This window comes from Tursiops truncatus, chromosome 16 (genome assembly GCF_011762595.2).
Source record: "Tursiops truncatus isolate mTurTru1 chromosome 16, mTurTru1.mat.Y, whole genome shotgun sequence".
Lineage (NCBI taxonomy): Eukaryota > Metazoa > Chordata > Mammalia > Artiodactyla > Delphinidae > Tursiops > Tursiops truncatus.
This window is the reverse complement of record NC_047049.1, coordinates 25,760,960-25,781,265: the sequence shown is the minus strand read 5'-3', so window position 1 is coordinate 25,781,265 and position 20,306 is coordinate 25,760,960. Positions and strand designations below refer to the sequence as shown.

The 20,306-nt window shown below is 45.4% G+C and overlaps 1 protein-coding gene across 3 annotated transcripts in view; it reads left to right on the top strand.

The window, feature by feature from the left end:
* Nucleotides 1–20,306, top strand: part of SUFU (SUFU negative regulator of hedgehog signaling) — a 110,566-nt gene that overhangs the window by 14,330 nt on the left and 75,930 nt on the right. For all 3 annotated transcript variants that reach the window (XM_019939902.3, XM_019939901.3, XM_019939903.3), the window contains exon 3: nucleotides 18,936–19,072. In XM_019939902.3, the coding sequence (XP_019795461.1) occupies nucleotides 18,936–19,072 (137 nt within the window). The remainder of the gene's footprint in view (nucleotides 1–18,935; nucleotides 19,073–20,306) is intronic.

Below are 20,306 nucleotides of genomic sequence, written 5' to 3'. Positions count from 1 at the left end.
GATCAGCGGCCATGGCTCACGGGCCCAGCCGCTCTGCAGCATGTGGGATCTTCCCAGACCGGGGCATGAACCCGTGTCCCCTGCATCGGCAGGCAGACTCTCAACCACTGCGCCACCAGGGAAGCCCTATGGTTCACTCTTTTTGTTACATAGTTCTGTGTGTTTTGACAAAAACATGTCCTGTATGCACCATTAGAGTATCATACAGAATAGTTTCACTGCCCTAAAAATGCCCTGTGCTTTTTATTCTTTCTTCCCTCCTCCCAGACCCCTGGCAACCACTGATTGTTTTACTGTCTCTTTAGTTTTGCCTTTTCTGAAATGTCATGTAGTTGGAATCATACGGTATATAGCCTTTTCAGGTTGACTTCTTTCACTAAGCAATATGCATTTAAGGTTCCTCTATGTCTTTTTGTGGCTTGATAGCTTATTCCTTTTATCACTGAACAGTATTCCATTGTGTGTATATACCATAGTTTATCCATTCACTTATTGAAGGATATCTTGATTGCTTCCAGTTTTTGGCGATCTTGAATAAAGCTGCCATAAACATTCATATGTGGGTTTTCTGTGGACATAAGTTTTCAACTCATTTGGGTAAAATTACTGGATCACATGGTAAGACTATGTTTAGCTTTGTAAGAAACTACCAAACTGTCTTCCAAAGTGGCTGCACCATTTTGCATTCCCATCAGCAATGAATAAGAATTTCTCTTATTCTGTGTCCTCACCAGCATTTGGTATTGTCAGTTTTTTGGATTTTAGCCATTCTAACGGGTGGAGTGATATCTCATTGTTATATCAATTTGCAATTCCCCAGTGACACATGATGTTGAGCATCTTTTCATATGCTTATCTGACATCTGTATGTCTTCTCCAGTGATATATCTTTGTTTTTGTTCTTCGCCTCCTCCCCCTCCCCATTCTACCCCCCCGAACACAAAACCCCTTTTTCTTACATCATGGGTTCAGACAGTGTTTTCTGGCATATTTTCCTTTTGGTCACTTCTCAAGCCATTAAGTGAGTTAGTTCCCCTGAGTAGGTACTGAGTCCACATCTGAATCCCTCCATCTCGGTGGGTTTTAACTGGGGTTGGCCCGTGTGTTCTGTACCTTCTTTTCCCTAGTGGTGGTGTCTTTCATAAAGTCTGTAGCTGGTACTGGGTAGGCTGGTAGCCTACAACTGCAATCCCAAGGTTCAAGATTGATATGCCCTCCAGTACAGACACTACAAAGACTGGTGTGCAAGCTTGTCCAACAGCAGACCCTGGCAAGCTTAATCTTGTCTTAGATGAGAAATGAGTACATCAGGCTCCTTAAGGCCCCAGCCAGACCTCAAACTCTGTTTTAGCTGAACCAGCATCAAGAAGACTCTTTAAAGTCCAAAACTTTGCTGGCCTGTACTTTTCCTGTTCCATCCATTATTGTTGTCACTTTTTAGTTATAAATTTGTGTTTTTTCATTTACAAAGACAGACAGTCGAACCATTTTACCAAAAATGTTGGAAATTAGAGAAGGAAGAAAAAAAATCATCCATAATCCTATCACCTTTTGTTTGCGATCCTACGTCTGTCCTTATGATGATTTCTGTAAACAGTTCATTGTGAGCGATGCTGTGCCCAGTGTATGCAGGGCTTCTGTCTTACGTGAGTTTCTCAGTTTGAGACTAACATCTTCCAAGGCTTCCCTAGTACTTGGCTCATGCTATTTTCTAAGTTCATCTGGCCCACGGCTGCTAGGATTTCCAAATTCTGAAAACAGCACTTTTGCTTGGGATGATGGCTCCTACCCATTGTCATGTTGCATTAACTACATCCGTTTCTCTTGCTGCTTGACTTCTCACGGAAGTGAAGAGCGGTTGAGGTAGTATACGTACCAACTGTGCTGGCCACCCACCTCTCAGTTAATACCTCCATCCTTTTAATGCAAATCACCGTGCATGGTGGTGGTAGTCCTGAGAGTGTGTGCTGTTCCTCTTGTTGTTTGCCCCTTAGAAACTTGATCAGTGATTAGATTTGGTGATCACTGTCACCTGGAAATTAATACCGCAAGCCTCCTTGTCTCTCCCTTTCTTGGGTGTGTGGATACAGAAGACTGAGACTGGGCTTACAGAGTGCCCCAGGTTCCTGGTACCCAAGTTATACAGAAGGTTCACAAGTATAAGCACAATTGCCAAGAGACAGATAAGATCCTTCTCAGGTAATTGCCTGAAATAAATGAGCTACCACTTAGGACTTTTGAGGCTTTCTGCCATACATAGGAGTCAATAATATAATAATACTGTCTGTTTGCAGCAGGATCTGATCAGTGGATCTAGGAGAAAGGATGGCCTGCTGTCCTTTCCTGGCACTGGGTCTACCAGGTGATGGGTGGGTACACTTGGTTCCCATCCAGCATTAATCACTGGCCTGTCTTCTTCATTTGGAGGGTCAGCCGTTCACTCATTACAGGGTTAGTTGTTATTGGGGTAGTTCTGGGTATGAGGTACGTAGTAATGAAAAGCATACTCCTGGTCTGGTCTGGTCTTCATGGGGCCTCCAGTCTTTTGGCTGAAGTGTCCTTGAGCAGGGAAACAGTGCAGAGAGGTGGGCTGGTTACCGCCTCAGAACCTTAGGTGTCACGCGGAACCTCCCTGCCTCCTTTTCTGCGGTCTGTCCCTTGAGGCCTAGTGTGGGGCTCTTTGCGAGCAGGAGTCCTGAGGCTCAGAAATGAGGCCAGGCCTATGTTTGGGGTTGGGCCGTTTCCTCATTTGTAAGTGAGAACATGGGTTCATAGCAGCTGCTCAGAGGGATGTGGTTCACTGGACTCCAGGCCCTTAACTAGCAGGTTAGTGTAAGCTGGTGGCCTTCAGAGGTCCTTTACCTTCCTACTCCCTCCCGTGTCACTCAGGCCTCTTGAGTCCCCGCCATAGAACCAGCTTTGCCATAATGAGGCCAGTCAAGATGTTTTTGTTTCTCAAGTGCTGACCTCCATGTGTTGCCTGGACGTGCTTGGAGCCTTGCCTCTGACCAGCAGTTTCCCTTACTCTGATCTCAGGCCTTTCAGCATGAGGTTAGGAGCTCAGGAGCCATGCCTGTGGGGAGGGGTAACTACTAGAGAATGGGGCCTGGCCCAGGCTGCCGGTCCCAGGGGATCAAGCTGGCTGGCTGCACTTTCTGCCTGTGATGGATCTGACTCCTAAATGCTTCTGAAAAGCTTGATTGGTTAGAGGACAAAACAGTGAAATCTGACAGACAACACCATGGCTTGCCCTAACCCCTTCTTCTTCCCGTTCTAGCTTTTTCAATATATCGGATTGCAGACGTGCTGGATTCCCGCCCTCCTGGAGCCAGTCTGGCAATTTTTCATTCCCGTAGCCAGGGGTTTTGCACAGAGAAAAGGCCCAGAAGGAAGGCAGTAGATGAGCAGGGAGCCTTTGGGGTTCGAGCTTTACAGGAGCATCGCTAATGTGGATCCCTTAGTTCTATGCCAGCTCTGTGGCTGGGGGCAGTGTCCACACCATGTCCCTCCTCTGCCATCCAGTGGCCTCCAGTCTCACTTTAGTAATAGCCAAAGGCCATTGCTGCCAAGATTCTTTTATCCACCTCATCCCCTGCTGCTCTCCTTCCTCACTGTGCTCCACCCACTCTAGTCTGCTGCTGTTCCTCCAAAGTGCCAGGCAGTCTCCTGCCTCAGGGCCTTTGCACCTGCTCTCCCCATGTCTAGAAAGCTCTATTCTCAGATAGCTTCATGCCTTACTCCCTCACCTCCTTAGGTCTTTCCTCAAATATCACCTTTTAGTGAGACCTTACCCGATCTCCTTATTTAGAATGGGAACCCTGAACCCCCCTCCATGAAGCAGTATCACCTGCTTAATTTTTCTTTAAAGCACTTATGACCATTTACCTTATTTTACTTAGTTGGCTTGTTTGTTGTCTGTCTGCCCTCCTTCCCACTAGAATGTAAGCTCCCTTAGGGAAAGGATGTATACCAGCTTTATGCATTGTTTCCCCGGTGCATCAACAAATGTTTGTTGAAGGAATGAATAAATGAAAAACTAAAAAAAACCTTGCTTTGGGATTTCTCTGGCTGCTGGGAAAGCATTCTCACAGCAGAGGCAAAGAATTCTTCTGGTCCAGCACCAAGTCTGAGCGTTTAGCTCACTCAGGGATTTCTTCAGTTTGGACCCATGTACTTGTAATAGGGTTGATACTCCATGGGCATTTTCATAGGAGTCAGAGCCTTTCTCTGGGAGGAGGTGTGTGATTTTGTTAAAAAGGTCGGAAGCTTGCTTTATCGGGGTGGGGGAGAACCCCCAGCACCTAGCACGGTGCTTGGTATATGGTAATCCCTTAATTGATTTCCTGAAGTGTGTTTAGTGCACATTACCTTTTAAATGCTGGGGCTGTCATGGGAGCAAGACAGGCAAGATTTCTGTTTTCATGGATTTTACATTTTAATAGGAAGAACATGTAAAAATAAGTACAGTTTTAGATAGCGCAGGTGCCGTGTTGAAAATAAAGCAGGGAGGATGTGCTGCAGATACCCAGGGAGAAGTAGGGGTTGAGGTGGGTAGAGAGGTTGCGTTTAGCAGGTAATCAGTGACGGCTTTTCCTTGAAGACACATTTGAACTGAGACTTCAGTGACAAAGTGGCAGCCAGGGCTGTCATGTCTTGCAACTCTAGGGGCACCGTTCATATTATTCAGTGCAATTTGTGCTCCCTGGAGTTGTACAATGCTCTGGTCACCCAACCGTGTGAAGATTGTAGGCAGTGAAAATTGTTAGTTCAGAGGCCCTGAGGTAGGAAGGACCTTGAGGTGTTCAAGGAACAGAAAGAAGGCCAATATGCTTGGGGCTTGGTAAGAAGAGGACAGCGGAGCAAGACGAGGTTGGAGAGTTTGAGGACAATACAAAGAACGTGACATTCAACAAATTATCTGTTATCTGTTGACTGATGAGGGAAGCAAAGGGATGATATTATGGGGGCAGGAGTGGGGTTTTAGGAAACTTTTCTGGTAATTTGGGAACTCAGCACTGGTGTGAAGGCAAGAGAACAGAGTTGAGTGACGGTTTTATTTCCCTAAAAAGAAAACAGCAAAGTGGCTCAAAGGAAATACCATTAAGATATTTGAGTCTAACTTTGGCAGTGACTAAGAGGAAAGCTCATTGCTTTTTAATGCTGTCTTATCTTGTTTGTCATTGAACGTCTCAGCCTAATTATCTCTTTGGACAGAAATGGGAATAATATTATCATTTAGCATTTGCTTAGCTGTGACATGATGTGCCCATGTACAGAGCACAATAAGTACAATCCTTGCTCTTGGGGAACTGAGATGCTGAAAAAGATTTGTTTCTTCCCATTACCCTCTTTCAGGTGTCTCGATCTGGGGTGGCCGACTTCCCAGAGTCCTGGAGGCTAGTGGGTGGACAGAAAGTCCTTGGACAGAATGCCCTGGCTCTTGGGTCTGTAAGAAGCCCCCAGGCTGTACACCTGTGTGCAGACAGCACCTCGCTTCCCAAATCAGACTGTGATCTTGCCGCCATTGGCCTAGCCTGTCTTTTTTTTTTTTTTTTTTAAAAAGATCTTTGTATAGATGCTGCTTTAGCCCAAAGCCAAGAGTGGGGGCTGTCATAGTGATGCCAAGGAACTCAAGCACCAGGCTCTTCCTTGGCCCAGAATTCCTATAGAGCACGGGGCGGACTTGGAATCCCTCTGGGGACTGACCATTGGGTTCTTTGGTGGTGGATGGGAGTAGAGGAAAGAAGGTACAGTCGGTCTCCAGTAGGGTGGGGTGATCAGCTTTCACCATTCTGCAGAGAAAGCGTCTGCTGCTCTTAGCTTGGTGCTTTTCTTAGATTCAGTTCTCAGTCTGGGAAGCTCTTTGCTCACTGAAAGCCCAGGATAGAGTTAAGCCACCCTAAGTGTTGGGAGCCAGGTAGTTTGTTTAGCTGGGTTCTCAGCTAAATCAGTCCTGGGAGCTACTGTTTTTAAACTTGAGGAATGCTGTGGGAACATGGTACTTGGCTCCCAGCAAGGGATCTCAGGAAACATCTACATGAGTAGGCAAATGCATTCCACGAGTCTGGTTGTAGTAGAAAGAGTATCTGCTACTCAGAGTTAAAACTCAAAGGTGCCTGCCCCGCATTGTAGACTCATGAGAATCCCAGCTCAGTGTGAGGGTGCAGAGTCTCAACTGATACGGTTTTTCTCTTTCTTTCTTTTTTTCCCTTCCTTTAAGATTGTGCAAAATTAATATAATATAGCTGGAAGTGTTTTAAAAATCTTAACTATCAGAATATTACCATATAAACATACTGGAAAAGAATTTTACAAAGTTTTATTACCTCGAATAGTACTTGTGTAGTCGCCAAACACCATTCGAAAACAGCTCATGAAGTATCAGTAATTGTGAATTGTTCAAAATAAAAACATAATCTTTGCAAATGTTTATTTTGTAATTGTTTACTGAATTCTGTTGTAATGGCTTCACTCAAAGCATGGAAGCAGTCAGGAAGAATCTTGGGCCTGGTTTGAGGGATCCAAGGTCAGGAACTTGGGCAAAGCTGGAAGATCCAGGCAGCTCTTGAAGGACGGAGCTGATTAAGCTGCAGAGTCTAGAGGGTAGGGAAGCTAGAGGCATCTGCTGTTGTTCTCAGGGAGAAATGATGAGCAGGACTGCTTCTACTGAGCACTAAGCAAGGGAAGGATGAATACTGGCCTCTCTGTTTGTGTACTTGCTGGTGCTGGACACTGTGCCATCCATTAAAAGCCTCCCAACTGCCCTATGAAGCAAATATTCTTCTCCCAGTTTAATAGGTGAGGAGACTCCAGGGCACATGGAAATTAACTTGCCCAGGGGTCAGCTAGCAAGTGGTGGAGCTGGACTTTGTGTCAGCTCAGGTGACCTCCACTGCCCGTATGCTTGCCTATGTCACTGGACTCTTCTCTAGCATCTTATTAGGACCCTAGGGTAGTACAATTTTATGCAATTTCTTCCCTAAGTCCACCCTGGGACCTCCAGAGGGTTCAAAGAGCCCAAGAGCCCAAGACTAAGAATCTCTTGTGTCTCCCTTCCTCACTTCCCAGCTTCCCTGCACTGCTGGACCGACTCACCACTCTGCCTAAGCCCTTCAGCTCATAACCTTGGGCTGGTATTTGCCTCCTTATCCCTTGCCCAGTATTCTAAATCTTGTAAAACTTTGCCTCTTTTCTCAGATTTAGTCTAGTTAGTAAATATTTTAGTCTCACTCTGTTCCCTTGTTCAGCAAGCCTTCACTGAGCACTTCTTTGCCAGTCACTGGTGGTGCAAAAAGGGGCAAATCCAGTCCTAATGGGAGAGCTAGGAAGGCAGTTACAGTACAGCAAGGAGGGTCCTGTGATGGTGGTTTGCACAGGAGTAAGGAAGAGTGGTAGGTGCCCTATATTGGTCAGGGACCCAACAAGAAAGAGTTTGGTACCTTCAAAGTAGGATGACTGGGGGAGGGTTTGTTTATAAGGGAAGGGCACCATAGAGGATAGTGCACTAATGCAGGGCTAGCGGTTGGCTTGGCTGCTGCTCTCCTAGCGCTGACGGGACCAGAGGAGGGAGTGAGATTTGAGAACCTAGAAGGAAAGAGTTGTGTAGAGTGTCCCTCCTCAGAGTGACCTTTAGCCCTAACCTTCAGTCGAGGAGCATGGCCAGCCTCAGGTAGTCTCAAAGGGAGGGAGCCCTGATCTCTCTCTCCTTCCTCCCTCTGATTTCCTTTAGGGCTTCCACTGGCTGAACCCAAGTGGAAGCCAGAAGGCTCAGAAGCCCCACAGAGGTCAGCCTTAAAGGGCAGAGAGCAAGGTGGGTGTGTTGGTTTTCTATTGCCGCAATACAAATTACCACAAATTTAGTAGCTCAAAATAGCACACATAATCTCACATCTCCTCTGGGTCCGGGGTCCAGGTGTAGCTGAGCTGAGTGTTCTGCTTAGGGTCTCACAAGGCTGCAATCAGTGTCAGCTGGCCTGCATTCTCATCTGAGGCTCCATTGGGGAAGTATCTAGTACTTCCAGACTCCCTCAGGTTATTGGCAGAATTTCTTTCCTTGCAAGAGTCCTGGAAAGTTCTTCAGAGCCAGCAATGGTGATAGCAACTGCTAGCAAGACATGGTCTTACATAATGTAACGTAATCATGAGAGTGGTATTCTATCACCTAGCCATGTTCTGTTGGTTAAAAGCAAGTCCCAGGTCCTACCCGCATTCAAGGAGGGGGGATTCCGGGATTCCCCTGGTGGTCCAGCAGTTAAGACCCCACACTCCCAATGCAGAGGGCCCGGGTTCGATCCCTGGTCAGGGAACTAGATCCCACATGCCGCAATTAAAGATCCCGCACGCTGCAACGAAGATCCCGCGTGCTGCGACTAAGACCGGTGCAGCGAAATAAATAAATAAATACTTGAAAAAAAAAATGGAGGGGGGATTCCACAAAGGCATGCACACAGGAGGCAGAGGTCGTGGGGGCCACCTCAGGATCTGTCTGCCACGGTGGGGATGGACCTAGAAGAGCAAACCGAAGATACTCAGCACAGGTACCCAGCTCAGAGAAGGTAACACCTGAGCTTTCCTGAAGATGAGCAGAGGGCAGAGAAAAAGGGAACAACCTGTGCAGAGTCTCAGAGGTGAGGAAGTCATTAGTGTGTCAGGGATCTGCCAGTCATTCATTCACTGTGAGGCCGAGGAGGTGAGGGCGACCCAGTTCCCGGTGGTCTTGTTGAGAAGTCTGCACTTTACCCTGAAGGTTTGGCGTGGGGGTGGGCATTGGAGGATTTTTTAGCAGGGGAGAGGTACATCATATCCCATTTTGAGAACATCAGAGTGAAGAACTGAATAGGGCAGGAGGCAGGAGATCAGTGAGGAGGAGCAGTGTTGGCCATCCAAGTGTAGGATGAAGGGAGTATAACCAACATATTATAATAACTTTAGATGAAATATAACCTTTAGAAATTGTAAATCACTATGTTGTACACCTGAAACTTACATAATACTGTACATCGACTCTACCTTAGGGGAAAAAAAAGGCCAACCCATGGTGTGGCAGTGAGGATGGAGAGAAGAGAACAGATTTGAGAGCTGCTGAGGAGGGAGGAGGAAGTGTCAACAGACCTCAGTGACTGCCAGCCTGGCTGCACAGGAGGACAGGGAGGGCTGGAGCATGACTCCTGGGATTCTGGCTTAGTGGCTGTACTAGTTTCCTATTGCTGCCATAACAAACTACCACATTGATTATCTTACAGTTCTGGAGGTCAGATGTCTGACATGGGTCTCACTGGGCTAAAATCAAGGTGTCAGTTGGGCTATATTCCGTTTCCTTTACCAGCTTTTAGGGGCTATGTGCCTTCCTTGGCTCATGCCCCGTCTTCCAGTTTCAAAACTGGCAATGCAGGCCAAGTCCTCATGTCACATCTCTTTGACCTACTCTTCTGCCTCTCCCTTCCACTTTTAAGGACTCGTATGGTTACCTTGAGGTCACCCAGATTATCATCTAGCATCTCAAGATCCTTAATCACATCTGCAAAGTCCCTTTTGCCATGGAAGGTAACATACACAGGTTCCACAGATTAGAATGTGTATATCTGGGGAGCCATTATACAGGCTACCATAGTAGTACTCGTCTTCAGTTAGAGAAAGATGGAGAAGGATCACGTTTGGGGAGATACTGAGTTCAGATTTGTATGTACTGAGTTTGCGGTGTCTGGGTTTGGTCCTTTGCTTGGGGATAGATTTGGGAATCCTCAACACAGACCTGGTGCTGGAAACCATTTTATGAGGTTACCTGGGGAAACTATGTGTGGTAAGGAGGTGGCAGGAGCTGAGCCCTGGAGAAAGCAGGGCTTGGGCTTTTGTCCCTCTTTCTTCACCTAGAAAGTCCCCTAGGGGACAGATAGAGGCCATGCATGGGGAAATGCTCACAGTCTGTTTTCCCTAGTGAAGTGGTTTCCAGTGATGCCCTCTGTTTGCCAGGCAGCTCTTTATTCTCTGCATGGGTGTAAGGGGCAAAGTAGTGGCCAATCCCAGGGCGTCATGGGGCTTGGGCCAGCACTGAGGGCCTTGGAGCAGACTGACCTTCTCAAGAAACTTGGTGCAAATAGTAAAGGCAGCTGGTGCTCCAAGCATGTGCTGGAGTTTGGATATATGGTCCTTGCACTTGCTTGGTGTTGCCCTGGAAGGCAGAGAGCTTGTGGAGAAGAGATAGGCAGCCTCCTGTGCCGAGCCCCAGAGCTACTGGAGGTCTTCGTTTCAGTTCTTTCTGTAATCGCTGGGTCCAGCTGGGGATGTGTGTTTGCACTTGGAGGGAGGACACCAAAGGAAAAGCTTTTCTGTCTGTTCCCCTGGGACGGGACCTAGAGGCTCCATTCTTCTGGGAGAGAATATCAAACTCAGTAAAGCAGGGAACAAAGCCTGATCCCAAGGAGGAGGGCTGGTTGGAAGGGAAGACCAGCCCCAGGATAAAGACCTGTTTTTACCCAGTTCTCCAGCCAGCCTGGAACCAGTGGGTAGGGGAGGAAGGACAACATGAGCTTTTTTTTTTTTTTTTTTTTGGCGGTACGCGGGCCTCTCACTGCTGTGGACTCTCCCGTTGCGGAGCACAGGCTCCGGACGCGCAGGCTCAGCAGCCATGGCTCACGGGCCCAGCCGCTCTGCGGTATGTGGGATCCTCCCGGACCCGGGAGACTTCTTGAAAGCAGGAGGACTAATCCCTGAGTTTTGAGAGGCAAAGAGTTTTCCGCCTCTAACTGGTGAGGAGGAACAGGAAGTATAAGTCAGAACCCCACTCTATATCCTCTATTGTTTGCTGTTCACCTACTTCTAACTATAAGATAAAAATATAAATAACTTTTTTAAATGATCATGAAATTGGAACCTTTGTGCATTACTTGTGGGAATATAAAATGGTGCGGCCACTGTGGAAAACAGTATAGCGGTTTCTCAAAAAAATAAAATAAACATAGATTAAAGATTAAACACAGATTTATCAGATGATTTAGCAATTCCACTTCTGGGTATATAACCGAAAGAAATGAAAGCAGGTACTTGAACAGATTTTGTACACCCATGTTCACAGCAGCTTTATTCAATAAAATGAATATAACCCAAATGTGAAAATAACCCAAATGTCCATCAACGAATGAATGGATTTTTAAAAATGTGCTATATACATACAATGGAAAATTATTTAGCCTTAAAAAGGAAGGAAATTCTGACACATGCTACAACATGAATGAGCCTTGAAGACATTATGCTAAGTGAAGTAAGCTAGTCACAAAAGAACAAACATTATATGATTCCACTCACATGAGGTCCCTAGAGTAGTCAAATTCAGAGAGGCAGAAAACAGAATGGTGGTTGCCAGGGGTTATGGGAAGAGGTGAATGGGATGTTATTGTTTAATGGGTATAGAGTTTCAGTTTGAGAAGTTGAAAAAGTTCTGGAGATGGCTGGTGGTAATAATAATTCCACTAAATACATCAAAAATGATTAAAATGATAAATTTCATGTTATATATATTTTACTAGAAACAAATGGTTTTAAAAAAGCATGAAACAAAACTTACTATAATGTGTGATCCAAAATATTTGACACACACAATGTAAAAATATACGAGAAAAAGGAAGAAAATGCAATAAAATTATTGAATATTATAGTGGCTATCACAATACAATTTTTCTTTTTCAAACTTCTTTGTATTTTCGAAGTTTTTTACCATTTATACCCTCCAGTCTAGACTGTAAACCCCACAAGGACAGGACTGTGTCTTGTTCACTACTGTATCTGCCTATCTAGCCTGCCAGGCTTCTCACAGAACCTGTTGGCTAAGTGTCCATACTGGACACTCATGGTATGACAGGAGAGTCCTGTGGTCAGTGCCCACTTTTTCTAGGGGTGGCCTGGATACTTCTGAAGCAAGAAACGCTGGGCCAGCTAAGAATGCCACTGACCTTGTGAAGGTAGTACCTCTGAAGTCAGGTCTACAGACTGTGGCTCAGTCTCAAGCTCAGTGCTGGTGTCAGAAGAAAAGGAAGAGGGGACCATTTTCCTCTGGAGACATATGGCACAGGAGGACAGCCCAGTCCAATTCCAGAATCAAGACTGATGTCACTTCATTCCCTACAAAAGCTCCTGTTGGGCTTCCCTGGTGGCGCAGCGGTTGAGAGTCTGCCTGCCAACGCAGGGGACACGGGTTCGAGCCCTGGTCTGGGAAGGTCCCGCATGCCACGGAACAGCTAGGTCCTTGAGCCACACTACTGAGCCTGCACGTCTGGAGCTTGTGCTCCACAACAAGAGAGGCCGCGACAGTGAGAGGCCCGCGCATCACGATGAAGAGTGGCCCCTGCTTGCTGCAACTAGAGAAAGCCCTTGCACAGAAACGAAGACCCAACACAGCCAAAAATAAATAAATAAAATATAAAAAAAAAAAGAAAAGGAAAATAAACTTGTTAAAAAAAAAAGTCTCATTTTTAATGGCCATGTAATGTCCCACCACACAATGCACCAGAACTGATAATACCCCTACTTGTAGAATATTTAGATTGTTTCTAAATGTTTTATAAATACCACAGAATATATTTATAGAAAAGGCTTTTTCCAAACACAAGAGGGAAAAGCTGCTACCCCTCATATATACATAAAATAAGGAATTGGCTCATGTAATTATGGAGGCTGGTAAGTCCAAAATCTATAGAGCCAATGTTACTAGGTCCATTGCAATCAGTGTGGAGTCATGGATTTTTACTTTAATAGTTATAATTTGTTAATACCATTTGTTTCGATGCTCAAATTGTCCTAGATTTGGCCAGTGGGAGCCCTTCAGTTTGGCTTCTCTCTACTTTTGACATGTTCCCATCATTCTTCAAGTACTTACTTACCTTCTGGCACAATGAAAAGTTCCAGGCTCATTTTGTGCTTTCCCAACCCTAGATTCAGCCATTTCTCCAGTGAGCTCTTTTCTTTTAATGGCAGATGGTATTTAGGCACCAAAATCTGAGTGCTAGGAGTTATCATTGCTTTTGGGGTGTCACTTAGTGGAGAGAGCTAGGAAATACACACACATATATCACACCCACACCCACATCTTTATCTATTTCTATATCTATTCCTCTCTTAAATACCATATTGATACCTTTAATTCCAAAATTATACCTATGAGGCTCATTCTGTCCATCCTTTTTTATGTATTTCTAACTTTGAAATGTTTACCAGTTTTTAACATTTCTGACAATGAGAGAAACCTGGCTCTCATTATCCACAGTACATTTACACAGGAGGTAGTTTCAGAATTACCAACTCATAACACTGCAAAAAGTAAACCTACTAACCAGCGTTCAGTATTTTACTGTACTTTTTGGCTTTAGCCTGATGACATATGGTCAACATACTGTGTACGTAAGGTACTTGGGTGGCTTCTTTTTTTCCCCTCTTCAGTGTGGTTATATTGTTCATTGAAGTACAGTTCAGTTCACTAATTTATGTTTGTATTACATTTAGCATTTTCCTCCATCCTTGTTTATTTTGAGTATGTGAAAGCATTATCATTGATCCAAAAAAATGTATATTCAGAGAAACGTCATACACTCATACATCCCACACCACGCAGTACTTTCCACCTGATTCCCTCCTATTGCTATTGCCTGTAGATAACCAATCTTACTTCTGATTTATCCTTCCTGTGTTGCTTTTTGCAGAAATGAGCAGATACATGTACATTTTCCTGTCTTCCCTTTTCTGTTCCTCAAAAGGTGGCATGCTATAGTACTCGTTTGTTGTTTTTACTTAACAGTTTCCATATCAGTTTGTAGAGCTCTTCCTCATTCTTTCTTATATCTGCATAGTACTCTTCGGACCACTCTCCTATGAATGGGCATTTAGTTGCTTCCAATATTTGGGGATCACAAATTCTTAGAGTGGGATCGCTGGGTCAGAAGGTAGACAGTATGATGGGAGTTCCCTGGTGGTCTAGTGGTTAGGATTCTGGGCTTTCACTGCTGTGGCCCAGGTTCAATCCCTGGTCAGGGAACTGAGATCCTGCAAGCTGTGCAGCATGTCCAAAAAAAAAAGGTAAACAATATGTAATTTTGTTAGGTGTTGCTAACTTCCCCTCCAAAGAGGTTGTACTAATTTGTATCCCCACCAGCAATATATGAAAATACCTTTTTCATAGCCTCATCAATAGATTGTAATGTCATACTTTAAAATTTTTGCCAATCTGAGAAGTGATAATGGTATCATTGTTTTTTTAATTTGCTTTTGAGTTGCAAATGAGTGAGATTGACCATCTTGTTGTATGCTTAAGGGGAATATATCTATAGCTATAGTTTGTGAATTTTTTTTACTATTAGTTCTTTGGGTTTTTTTCCCTTCAGGTTTTAAAAACAGCTTTATTGAGATAAAATTCACATACCATGCAGTGTGCGGTTAGTGGTTTTTAGTATACGGTTTAGTGGTTTAGTGGTTTTTAGTATATTCAAGAGTTGTGTAACCATCACCATAAACTAATTTTAGAACTTTTTTTATCACCCTCAAAAGAAACCCCACACCCATTAGCAGTGACTCTGCATTTGTCCTTAGTCCTCAGCCTGAGGCAGTCACTGATCTACTTTCTGTTCCTATAGATTTGCCTATGCTTGACATTTTATGTAATATAAATATATAATATATTACAAATCATATTATTTATCATATCACATACATGGATTCATACAACATATGGTCTTTTGTAACTGCCTTCTTTCACTTAGTGTGATATAATGCTTATAGTGTTCCAGGTGGTTTCTGAATATTTAATCCTCACAACAACTCTGAAATAGTTACTGTTATTATCCCCATTTTATAGATGAGAAAACTGAGGCATGGAGAGGTTAAATATTTTGCCTGAGGTCACACAGCAATAAGAAGATGGGCTTTGGAGTCAGGCAGACCTCAAGTCTGAAGTCCACCACTTGCTTACTGGATGACTTACAGAACATTACTTAAACTCTCTCAAGTGTCTTTTTCTCATATGTTAGTTAAATGAGGATAACAATGGCTGAGTCACAGGGTTGTTGGAGAATTAAATAATATGGCATCAGAAAAGTGCTTAGTACAAGGCCTCAAACTTAGTAGGTATTCAGTTAATTGTAGTGGTTATTAGTAGATAGAGCCAGGTAAAGGCCTGGCATACTTGACATGGTTGGCCCTGCTTCCCCTAGCATTTAGGTGTATCTGAGATGCCAGCTTTTTTTTTTTTGATATAATTCACATACCATGAGATTCACCCTTTTAAAGTGTACAATTCAGTGCTTTTTAGTATATTCACAAGGTTGTGCAATCATCACAATTATTTAATTCCAGAACATTTCCATCACTCCAAAAAGAATCTCTATACCCATTAGGAGTCATTCCCCATTCTCTCCTTCTCCAACCCCTGGCAACCACTAGTCTTTCTGTCTCTGTGGAGTTGTCTATTCTGGACATTTCATATAAATGGAATTATACAATATGTGGTCTTTTGTATCTGGCCTCATTCACTTAGCATAATGTTTCCAGGGGTCACCCATGTTATAGCAAATAATCAGTACAGCATTCCTTTTTATTGCCAAATAATGTTCCATTGTATGGATATACTATGTTTTGGTTATCCGTTTATATGTTGATGACATTTTGGTTGCTTCCACTTTTTGGTTATTATGAATAATGCTACTGTGAACATTAGTGTACAAGTTTTTGTGTGAAAAGTGTTTTTGGTTTTCTTGGGTATATACCTAGGAGAGGAACAGCTGTGTCATATGGTGTATTTAACTTTCTGAAGAACTGCCAGACTGTTTTCCAAAGCAGCTCTGCCATTTTACTTCCCACCAGCAAAGTGTGAGTGTTCCAGTTTCTCTACATCCTCGTCAACACTTGTTACTGTCTGTCTTTTATTTTGGCCATCCTAGAGGGTATGAAGTGGCACCTCATTGTAGTTTTGATTTGAATTTTCCTAATAATTAATGGTGTTGAGCATGAGATGCCAACTTTTAGGTCAGCTTTTTCTGCTTACCCACACTCTAGAAAGTCTCTCCCAGGTTCCTGTTTGTCTGATTGGTACCTTCTTAATCAGGTGCTTTGGGGGAGACCTTTGGGCAGGTTCCAGTGGTTGCACAACTATGTCAGGATTCAAGGCACATGTTTTTCCTGTTGGCAGGTTTAATGTTACTCTTGAGGCTGGCACAGCCATTGCCTAGGCTCACTAAACTGCTGGGACAAAGCCAGCTTCTCCCTTGAGCACCTCAGTGAGCAGGATCAGAAGTTCTTGAGCTGGAAACAATCTTGAGAGGCCGTCTCATCCATCCTTCTGCAACAAGACAGTTAGAACCCCTCCCTGCCAGACTGGGGGGGATCTGTAGTATATTCCTTTAAGAATCTCTGTAGGAAGAAATTCCACTGGGCCCCTTTTCCACCAGCCAGTATTTTAGCAGCCTTCGGCGTTAGAAAGATTCTTTGCTCTGACCCAGATCCCACCTTCTGCAGCACGTGCCGATTTCCTCTCATGCTTTCCTTTCTTGGAGGATGCACGAGACAGCCGCTCTCCAGGAGGGGCTTCATCGTCTGGTCAGATAAATCTGCTTTGGCTGGAGAAGCCCTCACTTGAGGGAATGCAGACCAGGCCAGGCCTCTCCAGGGGACCTTAAAGACTGAATGACCTTGTCACTGGGCTATTGCCTGAGCAATCTGCTTTGAAGAAGAGGCCTTCTGACAGGCTCCAGGTTGTGTGTTTATCCTGAGGCTGGGCCATTCCAAACTCATGTTTCAGAGTTTAGAGGTTGCATCCAGCCAGCCTGGTGGGTGGTAATCAAACGCAGGTGGAGACCATCTGGCCAGACCTGTCCGTCTCAGCCAGCCGAGTGAGGGCCGGCCTGCCCACCGCAGAGCTGGCCCAGAAAGCACCCCGTGTGGAGGCAGATGGCGTAGAAATGCGTGTGCGTGCATGCACACCCATGCACGCGTGTGCGTGTGTGCACAGCCCTCGCTGCTTGGATGCATGTGGCTACTCTCTCTGCATCTGAGGGTTCACCCCATCGCACAGTCTGAGGAGCATGTTTCTTTTAGTCTGTTTCTCAAGTTTTTGCGGTTAGAAATCATGTATTTTTCTTGGCCTGAGATGAAAGCCCTGGGAGTAATGGTCTAATACATTTTACAAAGCTGCCTCTAATTGGCGGCTGCTTGAAATCTTCCCTTTGCCCTAGTGACCCATCTCCCTTTGTAGGGTTTTAACTCCAAGTCAGTCTTGCATTACCCCAGGTTTTCATACCCCTTGTGAGCCTATAGCCCTTGGGAGGCAGCTCTTACAGCCTCAGCTTGCTTAGCTATTCCCTCAGCCTTTCTGCATAGAATTGCCCCCACACAGGGCAATTCAGCAAGGAAGGAAAATAGCTTACACTGCATCCTGCCAAGCATCTTCTAGCCCAGTCTCCAAAATTCTAGGAGTGTACCCCCAAAAGAGAGTGTGCCTCCCACAATTATAGATACTCAGAGAAAATAGTGATTCTAAGGCTCCTTTTCAGTCCTTTAGAGGACTTAGCTTATCAGAGGTGAGCTCCTCACTGCAGCAAGTGCAGGAGGGCTGGACTAACTCCTGGGTACACAAGCAGGGCTAGCCCTGATGTCAGAGCTTCTGAGACGTTAGCACCTCTTTCTGCCCAGTCTCCCGGCCCGGCCCCTTGGGGACGATGATGGTGATGATGGAGGAAAGATGCCACTGGAATCCCAGGGTTGGGCACTGACTGCATCACTGCCCCTTCAGCATTCTCCCCTCTGACCGCCTGTTCCGGTAGCTTGGCGCACAAGGAGGTGTTGGCTGTCATCTTATTTTATGGCTTGTATTTGTATGCTGAGGAGTTTAAATGTGTATAATCATTGTGGCTCATGTTTGTACAAGATATTATTACTGAAAATTATATCATGAACATAGTTTAACTTTTAGCCCTTCCCATGCTGGCAAGCCTCCTGTAACTCTCAGGAGCCCCTCCCTGAATGCTTCCCTCACCCCAGGAGGCGCCACCACCAACCAGCGTTGCTCTTTCGTCCACATCAGTTCCCTCTCTGGCAGAAGTCCATTTCAGGGACTCCTGTGGACACTCAGCCTCCTGGGCGTTTCCTAGCAGACAGCGAGGCAGGCACTGCTCCCCCTGCCTCATCTCCCTATGATGTTTGTGGCCACCATCGTTCTGGGCCACTTGGGGATGGGAAGGGAGGGCAAACTCTGCTTCCTCAAGGTTCCAGTGATTGAAGAGTACACACAGGGTGCCAGGTTTCAGGAAGAGCATGTGCGGATTGATGAGTGCATGTGGGGTGCTGGCTTTCAGGAAGATCATGGGCCCGCCCAGTATTTGGATATTTGGAATCTGCTTTGGGACCCATCCTCAAATGCTGAGTTTGGAGGCCAGCCAGTTTAGCCCAAGGATTGTCCCTTTGTGGGGCAGGGTGGAGGTGGGAGTGGAGAAAGGGTCTCATCCTCATAGGGCATACAGTACGACATATATCCTTAGCAAAGTAAGTAGGTGCTTATTAATACCTTGAAGGAATAAAGAGTGTAAGGGTTATTTTCAGTAATGGAAATCTTCCCTTTGCCCTAGTGACCCATCTCCCTTTGTAGGGTTTTAACTCAATCATACAGAAAGGAATGTTCCAGAGCCACAAAACCTGGAACTCGTAATTCAGAGTACCAGCAGGGGAATTTGATTGGCGGGGCTGAGGTCATACACATGTGCTGTAGCTGGCAGGAGGGCAAGGCTAGAGTTCTTGTTCCGTATTGGCTATCGAGGTCCTTCCTACCCTCAAGGCTCAAGATTCTTCCGACTAGGGGGTTTGGATGCCGAGCCTACCCAAAAAGGGAAAGAACTTTAATTAGACAACGAAACAGTGTTTTCCCTAAGGTAGTTAAACAAAAAACATTTGCTTTTTATTCCTTCCAGATTCACAGGAGCAGATGGACCTAGTGGTTTTGGCTTTGAGTTGACATTTCGTCTGAAGAGAGAAACAGGGGAGTCTGCGCCCCCAACATGGCCAGCAGAACTAATGCAAGGCTTGGCCAGATATGTGTTCCAGTCAGGTAAGAGCCCCAGGAGCTGGCTGGTGTGCTTGTCCTTTCACCATGAGCCTGCTTGGGTTGGGAACCTGAAGGCATATTTTGATGTCCGTGGAAGGACCTTTCCTGGGAGTGCTATACCGCATTTGTACCATAAGGGTGGCTTGTTTCCTGGCGTTTCCTGGGTGGAAAGCTGCCTGGGCCATGGGAGGGAAGGATATGTCATATGACCTCCTGCAGCGGGAGTCCCTGACACCCTGAGCCTTGGTTGCAGTCTGCCAGCCATACTTCTGATTCCCAGCGAGCCAAAGGCCAGCTCAGCATGGAGCTGACCAGCACTTCCTCTGTCTCCCCCTTTTCCCACAATTAGCACACTCTTTCCTCCCTGATGCCAGTGGCCTAGCCACCTCCATTTCTGGGGCACGAGCACACATGTTAATCTTGGCTAAGTCTAGTGTTCACAGTAGAGGATAGGGCAGAGAGAGAACGAATTACCTTGAACTTGCTCGCTCACAGTGTGAACGGGAAGTTGGAATCAGGCAGGACCTTGACAGTCAGAAATACTGTTTGATTCACATGATTCAAGTGTCCTCCAGGGGATGGTCCTGTGCCCCTGGTGCCCTTCTGGAGACTGCTAATATGGAACCGGAAGTGGGGACTTTTGTGCTGGGAGCCTTGGTCGCATGCTCTTGACTCAGCCTGCCTCTAGTCCTCAAGTGGAATGAAATGTCGGAGTGGAATTCAGTACCTTTTATGGAGGGTTTCATATCATCTGAATGTTTCTGTGTGGTTAATTAATTGCTCAGAAACATTTCCCATATGACTTTATATTTTGTGTCTTTGGTTTGGTAAGTAGTTTTCAAATGAAAGCCAACACAATTTTATCCAACTCTTGCTCTTTGACTGTCATAGATAGGAGCAGACTAGCATCTAGGCCAGGGTCTCTCAAAGTATGGTCCTTGGACCCCTGCATCAGAATCAGCTGGAGAGCTTGTTGCAAGCACACATTCCTGGGCCCCAGAGGAGATCTCTGACTTAGAATCTTTGGTGGGTGATGTTCCCAGATGCTCTGGTAGAGACTAAATTTGGAGAACCATAGATCTGGCAACTTCTCTGAGTATAGTGACTTTTTTTTCAGCCTTGAGTAGGCTATAAATTGGGGGTGCAATTGACCATGTAGGTTGAAACCCTCTGTCCTCGTTTCAGACCCCTGGGGGTCAGTTGTTGGCTGGTTGGCCATCATGTAATGGGACTGATC